Source organism: Gavia stellata, chromosome 18 (assembly GCF_030936135.1).
Source record: "Gavia stellata isolate bGavSte3 chromosome 18, bGavSte3.hap2, whole genome shotgun sequence".
NCBI classification, from domain to species: domain Eukaryota; kingdom Metazoa; phylum Chordata; class Aves; order Gaviiformes; family Gaviidae; genus Gavia; species Gavia stellata.
The window spans coordinates 4,151,299-4,162,681 of record NC_082611.1 but is presented as its reverse complement, the minus strand read 5'-3'; the positions used below and the strand labels follow the sequence as shown (position 1 = coordinate 4,162,681).

The 11,383-nt window shown below is 47.2% G+C and overlaps 1 protein-coding gene across 1 annotated transcript; it reads left to right on the top strand.

Moving 5' to 3' along the window:
• Positions 1 to 1,152: 1,152 nt before the first annotated feature.
• Positions 1,153 to 10,170, top strand: TMEM11 (transmembrane protein 11). The gene is made up of 2 exons (XM_059826522.1): positions 1,153 to 1,217; positions 9,283 to 10,170. The coding sequence occupies exons 1-2, from the start codon at positions 1,153 to 1,155 to the stop codon at positions 9,797 to 9,799; spliced, it is 582 nt and encodes a 193-aa protein (XP_059682505.1). The 3' UTR covers positions 9,800 to 10,170.
• Positions 10,171 to 11,383: the final 1,213 nt, after the last annotated feature.

The following is an 11,383-nucleotide window of genomic DNA, read 5'->3' as shown; positions in this document are numbered from 1 at the left end:
CTGTCTTCCGAAATGCACTGTCAGGCTGGAAGAGGGCCGGTCCTGCTGAGGACAGCTGGCAGCGCAGCGCAGCTCCAGGAGAGGGGAGGCAGCGGAGCAGGGAGCTGCTGTTTGTTAAGGGAAAACCAATTCCTGAGAAAAAGGCTCCTCTCCTGGGAGGAGTCAGAACTGGGAGCTAGAGAGGGCCCTGGAGAGGCACAAGGATCCCGGAGATGCACCATCCAAGCGCCCCGGCACAGGTCCCCTTGGGGGACCCTGCTGTGCTGGGGGGCAGCCCAGGGGCTGAGGACAGGGTGGGTCTTGGGACACCCCCACAAAACCTTCAGCATCGACTGCTGCTGGATCGGACGGAGCTGGGAAACCTCTAACAGTGGCAAACCTGCATTTTGTTTTCTAAAGAAGCGTTTGTCTATGAACTGGTATTCCTCCCCAGAGAAGCAGCAGTGGTGGAGCCTCCTCATTCCCGGCTCCTCTTTCAGAATTGACTAAAGGGGATAAATTCACCCCAGCAAAGTCCCGTCTCTCTTGCCCAGGGAGGTGCTGCTCTGAGGAGTTCCCCCATTCCTCCTCCGCCTGCGAGCAGAAATCGCGCGTTTCTTTTCGAGCAGGAAAACAAGGCAACGCTCCGGCTCTGGAGGACTGTTGACCCTCGGCAAGAGCTGACCCCGCTCCTGCCTACAGCCACTTCCAGGGCTCCTCGCCCGCGGCGGAGGCCGCATCCGCGGCCGCACCCCCTCGTCATGGCGGGCTCGTGGGGCAGGCCGGGACTCGCCGCGGCGCTCCTCCCATGGCCGGCCCGCTCCCGTTGGGGCGCGCCGGCGGAAGAGGCCGGGAGCAGGGGCCGAGCCGAGGGCCGCGGGGCCGCTCTGCCCGCCGCAGCCGAGGGCTGGTGACAGGGGGCCTCAACCGGGCTCCCACCCTGGTCCCCGGCCGGCCCCGCCATCCCCGCACCCGCCGCGGGGACTACGCGTCCCAGGGGCCCCCGCGGCCGGGTAGTGGCGCGGGGCACTGTGGGACTTGTAGTCCGCGCGTGGTCTCGCCCCCCGCCCGCTGAGTGGTTCCGGCGGGCCCCGCGAACTACATTTCCCGTCGGGCGGCGTGGCGGGCCTGGGGTCCGCTGGCGGAGACATTTGCGAGCCGAGTGTCTCCAAGATGGCGGCGTGGGGAAGGAGGCGCGCTGGCCCCGGCAGCACCAACAGTGGTGGCGGCCGGGAGAGGTGAGCTGTAGCTGGGGTGCAGGGTATGGGGCTGCTGGGGCGCCTCGGGCGGGCAGGGAGCGGGAGGAGGTGGGCTGCAGCCGCCTGGGGCTCTCCGCGACCCCGGGGCAAGGGCGGGGGCCCCGCTGAGGGGAGCGTGGCCAGGCAGGGCGGTTGGCGGACGCGGCCCCGCTGAGGTGGGGCTGGGGCGGAGGGGCTCGCCGGGGCCGACGGTCTCCCGCTGTGGGCGGGCGCGGGGATGGGGCCGTGGAGGGGGCTGGGGCCGGGGAAGGTCAGCGCGGCCCGCAGGGTGGCGGTGGTGGCGGCCGCAGCCCTTCCCGCCGCGGGGATGCGGCGCTCGGGGCCGGGGTGGAGGAGGGCCAGCCCCGGGGAGGCTCCTTCCACGGCTATTTTTAAAGGCGGTAAGGGCAGCGACGAGTCCTCCAGGGTGACCTCCTTCTGCGGGCGGCCGCGGCGGTGCCGGCTGCTTGGGGGGTCAGCGCGGAGCCGCTGCGCTCCCCCGATCCGCGGGGCCGGGCCGGGCGGTGGTGGCCGCGGCGAGCGGTGGTTGCTGCTTCGGCGCTCGCAGAGAGCTCTGTAACGCTCTCCGTTCGCCTCTGTCAGGACAGAGGAGCAGCTAGGACATGCTGGAACTGCCCACAGAGTAGCTGTAGAAGTTCGGGAATCATAACTTCAAAACAGCAAAAAGAGACAGAGGAAAATCTTGTTGAGCTACTTTAAAATCAGTGTGCAGAGTTCTTTACCTACTTAACATGTCTAGTTAAGTCCTGTATTTCCTTACGTTGGCATTTTCTCTGTTTTGCCCCAGGGCTGACTGATGTAACCAGCAGCTGCTGAAAGCTGCTGCATTTTTATTGTGAGGAGTTTTCTTTTGTCCTGTCGCCTACCTAGAGACTCTGATATCTCTCTTAATTTTTTTGCTGTGGCTTTTGTTTCATTTTGTTCCCTTGCTGTAATTCAACAGTATTCTTTTTAATGGTGTTGAATCTACCTAGCCAAGGAGAGCCACAAGTAACCCTTAAAATTCTGGCGCTAATGTGAATTGCAGGAATGCTGTCTGTGTTCAGGGACTTCAAAAGTAATTGAACTGGAAGAGCCAATGGAATTACTGCATCAGTGTAGTTTATATAAACAACTAAGAATACCACAGAGCTCAGTGGTGGAGTGGTAAAGCTGTCTGCACCCAGTGCTGGCACCTGCCACAGCGCTACGCACATGAGGTGTGGAGTTTCCATGTGGTAGACCTGTCCTCCCGTAGAAGTGAAGAAAAAAATCCAGAGAAGAGCACTTAATAATGTCGAGGAAAATTATTCTACCAGGATGAAAATTGATGCAGACTTAAAAGTGAGTTGTTACCTTGTAACTTAATCTGTGAACTATACAATAATCTAATTGTAGTTTGAGGCGGTTTTTTTTTAAGTTATGATTACTCTTGATCTTATGATCAAAAATACTTATTCATAAACATGAGTTACTTCATGAACATGCAGCATGTATTATTTTTCCCTTGGCAATGAGAACTATATAGCTAAGTACAAGAAAGCACAGAAGTGACATAGCAGAACAACAGCAACACCATTGACCAGCGTTTCACAATCCGTGTCAGAAGATGGTGGTGGTTCTTTTAGGTGTCATCCCATACGAACGTGACCAAAGATTGTACTTCTAATAGGTGTCAGGTGATGTCAGCTAGGTACTACTTCTTCCTCGCAATTGCAGAGCTGGAGATACGCATGACTGGGCCTCTGCCTCTCTCCATCAGCGGCTGATCTGAAATCACACCTACCGATCTTGTTTGACTGCTGGCAACGCAAGTTGTGTAAAGGGCAGTGCTGACAGACCTGCTGTCATCAAATGATGACATACGCTTTTTTATACGGTGAATACAGTTTTCTTACACTGGGCAGGATTCTTGTCAAAAAACACATTCCTTTGAACTGAATATGCTAATCCAGCTTTCCTCATAAATGAGCTGCTTCAAGGAGTTTTTATAGTTGTCAGCCAGCTAGTCTAAAAGGCATCTGTGTGTTGGGAGGTGGTGTGAGGAGACTCAGTAGTGAATAAAATATTGTCTGCTATTAGACTAGACCAGCTTTCATTAAAAAAAAAAAAAAGTCCAACTCTATCTGTGGAGACTGTATCCCTTCATAAATGACTTTATTGATACAGGGAAGTCTGTAATTGGTCAAAAAGTGCTTTCCTCAATAGGACTAAACGTAAGGACACTAATTTCAAAGGATGTTGGCTGTGAACTCCAGCTGGCGCTCTGGTGGTAAAATAATAAGTTTAAACAAAATAACCCAAAACACTGAAGAGAACCAACTAAATATTTGTTTTTCTTCATTCTGGATAGACTCTTTAATGGAGACTGTCTAAAGGGAATTGTTAATCTGTGGACCAAAACAACTTTTTTGTACAGAACAGACACTGAATTGTACTTAATGTTTTTGTATAAAATTCAGCACGATGACCGCCAGAACACAAGACAGAACGCCATTTGTTCCCTCAGGACATGTTTTAACAAACTCCAGAAAGAACAGCTTTAATGTCATCACCACTGCTTGTATTGGCTTCTTTGCGCCCTTAAAGAGGTCTTTCCTTTTGCTACCTGCACTGCTCAGATTTCTGGTACTCTGTTTGTTTACAGCAATGATTGACCTATTTCCATAAGCCTGGCTAATCATTAGTTGACTTAAAATTGACACCTCTTTTTGCTCTGGTGGCTGGAGTTTTTTGTTATGGTCTAGTGATGTTTTCCTTAGTGTTGTCTTCCCTTGCCGAGGCTGCTTGAAGATCTCGTCTATGTTCTCCTGTTCTCTTTCAGATTTGTATTTAAGGTACATCTTTCGAGCAGAAGTCTTGCTTTATTGCTGCGATTTTCCAGTTCGTCCTCTGCTTTAATGCATGCGTTGACAACCTGTTGAGAATGGCCTTTCAGAAGGCATAGGCCTGACAGCTGTGGCTAATGGCCTGAGACTGGTAGATACTATGAAAGTTCTGCAGAGAAATAGTTCTTCAGGTGGTAAAGCTCGGATGTGTTAGTACTTTCTGTACACTGTATCCTGGAGCTCTCCTGAGTAGGAAAATACACTGTTGAGTATGACTTTGAGGTGGAGTATTTCCACTGAGAATTAAAGCCAGGCTACAGCTCATTCCTTAATCTTGAAATTAAATTAAATTTCAGAAGGATTTATGTGGGGGGAGGGAAGTTTAGTGTTTGAATTTGTCATGCCTTAACTTTATTGACTTGCTCAAGCTTGGCTGAGATACTAATAATGACCCCAGACACTGTGCTTTGGCCATTGGTAATGTCCTTTTTCTGCAGCTCACTTGCACAGCCAGCATGAAGTCCCTCTGCTTCATTGCTTAAATTGGATTGTGTGCATGTGTGCTGCTTGCGACAGGCGTTATCATACTGCTGCAAGCCTCTCCTTTCTTATTTTTTTTAACTACTAATCAGGCTGGTCTTCATTTACAGTTAATCTGAATGTATGTTTGGTGCTCTGAGCAATACTGTTGTCCAGGAACATTCTTCTAAAAACAAACAAAACTTGACCTGTGTGTTATGGGAGGGGTTTGAAAAGAACTTTTTTTGCACAGACCTGTACCTGTGCTTTGTGCAGATTGAGGTTACTGTTTCTAAGTGTGATTCTGAACATTTTTGAGAACTGAGATAGTTAGACTTTTGGCCAGGGTTTCAAGTCGTCCATCTGGCAGATCGAGGAGCACCATTAGGCTGAGGGCAACAAACTGATGAGGCTTGGTCATTCTGCCCTGCAAGTGGACAGGGGTAGAAGGATGCTGGGTTTTCTTCCAGGATGTTGTCATCTGCCCTGTTTTCAGCGCTGTTCATTTGTTTCTCTTTTTGCCAGTTGGCACCTGGCAAAACTTAAGGTCTTTTCACATTGAGTGGCATTGTGCCTCCTCCTTAGAAGGGTATTTATTTCTTCATCCATAAAGATTATCCAATTGAAACTTATATTTAACAGGCAGGCTGCTGTTTTCAGGAGGCAGCTAGGAGACTGCTTCCAAGCCGAAGGCAGAGAAATGGAGCTGCTTTGAGGGCTGTAACTGGGAAACTGCTGGAGTTGCTATTGTTCAGCCAGCTGCAGCACCCCTTTCCTGATGCTCTCTGATATTCCCATGTTAGGAAGATAATCCAAATGTAATTTGAAGCTTGCCCTATAGCTAAGAGAGACACTTCTGCCCCTCCTGCTGGTGGTAGCTCTGTTAACAACTGATTCCTTATTTATAACTTTGGCAATACCATAATCTTACATCAGTCATTTTAAATTATTTTCATCTTTCTATGCTGAATAGTTGAGTACTGTCACATTCCTGCATTCATTTGGCACCAGGAATGAGACACTTAAAATTTCACAAGTATAGAATGCGTGAGGCTGCAATAGAATACGCTATTTGGATATAAGGTCCAGAACTATTCTTACAGAACAGCTGTACAACTTTTTAACGCAGCCCTCTCTCTTGGGGTGGGGAAGCAGGTCCTGGAAGAGCATTTGATTGAATAATATTAACAACTGCTTTTAGGTTCTGATCTGTCTAGTAAATGCATGCTGGGCTTCTGAACACGGGGCAGCATTTTATGACTTCTGGAACTAGGTCCTCTCTGACACTGGTTATTCACTATTCTTTTAAGTAAAATGGAGTTTGTATAAAAATCACCACACTTCATAACTGGCGGATGCCAGCTCAGAGTGGATTGCATAGCTCTGCATTTTTGTTTGTCATCGCTGGGGGGTGGGGGACAAGCTCCAAAAGGCAAACTCCATAGCCTCCAGTGTTTGAGCAAATCCAATTGCTTTGACTGGATTTGTTCATGTGCAGCTGCTGTGTTCAACTGAAAGGCTGTGTCAGGAGAGAATGCCTCTGTGGATTGAGGTCCTTGGTCCTACCCTGCATGCCAACAAGGTCTAAAACCTTCTCAAGCCCACGTATCTCATCTGAGTCTTTTTCTATATTGTCTGAAAACAAACCAGTTTTCAGCTTTCCATCCTCCAGGGGCAGCCAGTTCTTGTGTGAAAATAATACATGATAAACCCCACTTCCTCTGTTACAGAAACAGAGACTTTCTGCTTGCATTGCTGACTCTTCATGTGTCCTATTGCTTGAGCAGCTAATTTTTCATTCTTTGTCCTTTGTTTTTGGATTGCCCGTTTTGCCATTTGCAGCGTCAGCACTGTGATAGATTTATTCCCATATTAGAGGACTAATTTGGAGAAACAGCATAGTTAGGGGGCCAGACCCTATCAGGGATGAAACCTTTGTGCGGTTTATTTCCCAGAGATTTTCTTCAACAGAACATATTTTAAGTTCTGTTTGTTTTGGCTTAGGAGGATTGTGCTTTTCTTGACTTCATTGTTCCAAAGCCCCAGAGCCTGATGAGCCAAAAGATTCCAGAAAAGATGGACAGTACTGCCTCTGGCTAAAGTCTGTTGGATTCCTGCTCCCTTTGCCAGGTGGCTGTTGCTTGTGGTATGGCTCTGCTTGTGTATGTCATGGTGAAAGGAAAGATGGGGTATTCAGAGGGAAGCACAGGCAAGATCTGAGCGCGGAGAAATGAGGCTGATAGGTTAGTTGCACCTGTCCTGATGCTGAGCCTGGAGAAATCCCATGTAATGTAGTTCCTTGACTTAATTCCTAGAGTTAGAAGCCCAGTTCCCCATGGCTCTTATACAGGCAGAGAAGAAATGGGCTTGCTTCGCCCATGTTTCCCCAGTGATGGCAGGGAGATCCTAGGGTGACGAGGCTATTGTGCTGTTCCTAAGCCCATGCAGAGTTTTTAGTTGAATTTGGATTGTGCTTCTCTGTTTTGCAGACCCACACTGCATGTTCCTAGGTGTTAGAAAACACTGAAAATCATCCTTGGTAGAAAATACTAATTTTATCTGGAGGGTTGTTTTAGCACTGGGTCAGCTTCCAGCTTGAAAATGCCTTTCAGCAATAGCTTTTCCCTGAAGTCATTATGCCTTAGCAAGTGGTTTCACATAGTCATTGGTGGTGTTTTAGAGTTTTACCTTAAGTCTCAGCATGTCTTCTGTAATGAAACTGGAAATTTTGATTTGGAAGAATCTGCACTTGGAACAGTTGTCAAAAAGAAAAAAAAAAAAATCCTTGGCAGAAACTGTTACTAGCTCTGTCCTTCATGTCTCAGTGTAATACCTGGTCAACTAGTTCTTTGTTAGAAACTCCTTAATGTTAGCTGATACACTTAGTTATATTACAGATGTAGTACTCTGTAAAATTTTTATATAGGTGCTGTCCTTCAAAATTGTTCTTTAAATACTTGCCAATTCACTACAGAATGGCAGAGCCCACCACTTCCTGTGCTGAAAGGGGTAATCGTAATTTTTCCAAACAATGTCTGACAAGATGATGGCCTTTAAGAAGCCCCTGGCATACACAGCATCCAGGTGGATTTTTATTTTTCTTTCTACCCCTGAACAGGCCAAGGGGGAAGTGCACTGCAGAGAACTCAATAACTAGGTTGTAAGTTGCATTTTCTGTGTAGTTTATATAAATTCCAGCCAGACTTCTAATGAAACTGCTTATTACTCTGCTTTGAGAGAGGCTGGTGTATCTTGGGTCCTGCTGTTTGATATGTTTGCCGCTGTTCACAAAAGCAGCTACTTCTGGCAACAGCTTTAAATTTAACAATATTCTTGATTACAGATGGCCACCGCACACTACCCTTTGCAGCACGAGTGTAGCTGCACATTAAGGGTAATGTCTGGTAACAAAGCAGCTTGCAAATGTGTATTTTTCTCCCTTATTTTCCAGTGCATGCACATAAGTACCATTGTACTAATGGAACAAAAAGTGCTAGTGTCATTCTCCATCTCTTGCCTCCCAATATCAGGAGGGTCTTAATGCTGTTGGGATGAGGTTGGTTTGTCTGCTGTGATTAGGTCAAATACATGTGTGACTTGTTCTTCTGCTAAAGGAATCTGCTAGATATTTTTATCCTTGAGAGGCCACGTGCTCAGTTTTGCTCTGATTAAGCACAAGTATATCAGAAATAGTTATTTCTTCTGCTTAGAAGGAAGGATTTTGCCTTGTTCTAATAGATAGGTTTTTACCTTTTCCCAGCACAGGTGAACAGTCATAATTGTATTTCTTAGCAGTCCGTTACATTAATGTAGCTGCGGCTAAGGTGATGTGTATGAAGAGGGTGGAAGGAAGGTGGAAATTGATGTGACTTCAGGTAGCTAAAAGCTGCTACTCAAATGGGGGACGTACAAGTCTTGTGAATCCCCTGTCAGTAGGGAGTCTGCCGCCAGGTAAAGCAAGCAGCTCGCTCTTCACTGTTAAAACCTGCCTGGGTTAAAAAAAAAGTAGTTCCTTTCTTGCTTTGCTGCACCCTATTTCAGCAGAGGGAGTGAAACGTTCTGTAACAGTGCTCTGCTACCTTTTTCACCTTCACTTCCAGCAGTGTTTCTTGGCCATCCTTGTTGGATATACTATGCATTTACTAGGTTGGATTTACTATGGAGGACTACATAGCAAGCTGCATCAGTGGCAAAGAGGTAGTTAGTGTGGGGAGAAAGCAAATATCTTCATCTGAAGATGCTTCCTCTCTTAAAACCTTCCAGTGCAACTTGCCTTCTTGATGGATGAGCTGCTAGTCTTGTTTTCTGTGAAAACTCCTGAAGTCTGTGTGGTTCATTCGTTGATGCGGTGTGGTCGCTAAGGCGTTACATTTACAGTATCTCTAGAGAAAACTGCTTGGGTATCAATGTGAGGAACCATTTCAGGATTGCTAACAAGATCCTATTTTCTCAAAAATGTTCTAGTTGCTCTAAGTTAGGAAAAGGTAAGGAAAAATAAGTTGCCTCATTTTGGCATGACTTCATGTACCACAAGCATAATTAGCTGGTGTGAAATGAATCTTGATTTGAAAATGTTGCTTGTTGTTGAGCAGAGGCAGTGACTGACCTTGCGGGGCTGCCCTCACTCCGGGCATTTTTCTCTCCTGTTCTCACAGCTGGGTGGGTGAAAACTCTGTCTTTAAGCTCTGTGGTTTTAATTCTGTGTTTCCTGTTAACAGGGTCACCTTGTCCTCCACGGACTGTTACATCGTGCATGAGATCTACAATGGAGAGAATGCTCAGGACCAGTTTGAGTATGAGCTGGAGCAGGCCCTGGAAGCGCAGTACAAATACATAGTGATAGAGCCCACTCGCATTGGGGATGAGACGGCCCGCTGGATCACTGTCGGGAACTGCCTGCACAAGACCGCCGTGTTAGCGGGCACCACCTGTCTCTTCACCCCTCTGGCACTTCCAATAGATTATTCTCACTACATCTCCCTGCCTGCTGGTGTGCTGAGCGTGGCTTGCTGCACCCTTTATGGTATCTCTTGGCAATTTGATCCCTGTTGCAAGTACCAAGTAGAGTACGATGCCTATAAACTTTCCCGCCTGCCCCTGCATACGCTCACCTCCTCCACTCCGGTGGTGCTGGTGAGGAAGGACGACCTGCACAGAAAGAGACTGCATAACACGATAGCACTCGCTGCCCTGGTGTACTGTGTAAAGAAGATCTACGAACTCTATGCTGTATGACTTCAGCAGGGAAGAGAGAAACCCACAAAGACAAGTGTATTAAGACTCCCACAGTAACATTTTGTTTTCCTCTTTGAGAAGCAGTGGAGACTGGGAAGGATGTGGTTTAATAGAGCTGTTATTTTTAAAATAACACATCACTGGTGCACCAAGGTTTTTCAGTTCTTTGTTACACTTAAGATGTGGATGTGTGGTGACTTGAGAGCTGTATGTTAGGCCATGGGAGTCCAGTCCAGCAGCGGAATGTCGATGAAAGCCAGCTATAGAAAGAGGGGGTGTGAGAGATTCCTTTTTTTTTTTGGGGGGGGGGAAACATTTAAGTATATTGTTTAATTGTATTACACAGAACCAGCCAGAATTATCATTGACCATTAAAGGATGAGAATTTCAAATGCTTTTGCTCTCTGGTTACTGTTATCATAGTTGCCTTTTATAGTGCGCTTCCAGGGGATGGAGGCTTTGCTATGAGAACTCCAGTGTTGATAATTATTTATGCATGCTCACACACAGCCCTGATATTCCCCTTGTCCATTGCACATGGCAGCAGCATCCGTGTTACTTCACAGCAGCCATCTGTTGAAGGAATAGCTGTAGAGTGTTGCTTCCCCTCTTGCTTGACTAGTTTTGGTTCTTGGAAGAGGGTTTACTTCTTACCCCAGTGGTTTTTATCTTTTTGGTAATTGCTTAAGCACGGATGGTTGGGGCTAAAGGTGTCCAAATCTGCTGCTGCCCTGCCATCTCCAGCCATTCGTTAGTTCTGTGCACAATGGAGATAATGCTGTAAGTTTCCAGCTACAAACACATTCTGCTCAGTTTTTGTACAAGTTCTTTCTAGTGTGGATACATCTCCACTGAAATGCGTTGTACCATGTGCAGCTGAGGACTGCTAAGGTGGGAGTCCAGCTGTCTTACCTTTGTGCTTTGGTGGTGCTGCTGACACTTGGATGGCTGCGCCCTGACCATGCAATTCCACTGCTCTTGCTTGGAACACATGCTTCTGGAGCTGTCTGCTACTGCTGCAAGGCATCCATGTGATTGTATCTTGTAACTGTGTTATCTGCAATTTCAGAATTCAATCTTGTGCATTAATTAATCTTTTAGCTCAAAACTGTCAAAATCTTGTTCTGAGAAGGGGAAGTATTTACTGTTTTGCAAGATCTGCCAGTTACTTTTAAAAGATAGAGGCTTGCTTTCTTTTATCTCCTCCTACCAGATGGAAAATAGGTATGGCTTGCATTTACTAGGCCAGCTTGGCACAGCTTCAAGTATTATGATCTGAATAGAAGAGCAAAGCCCTGTAATAAAAACTGCCTGCACCCAGGTGTACTGCTTGCTTCAGTGGTAGCTGCAGTTCGACCTCCACAGCTGAAGCACTGACCTTGGAAGGGAGTCTCATGAGGTCAGAAACCAAATTCAGTAGTTCTATCTTTATCTTTCCAAATTGCAACAGCAGGCACCAAGAACTCCTCCTCGCCTCCAGACTGCAGCAGGCTTTTCTGGCCGTGGTTCCAATTTGTGGTTTTCTGCTGATGCAGCTTTTGTGCGAGCAGGGCGTACATCCCAGTGTGCGTGCTGGGCAAACGG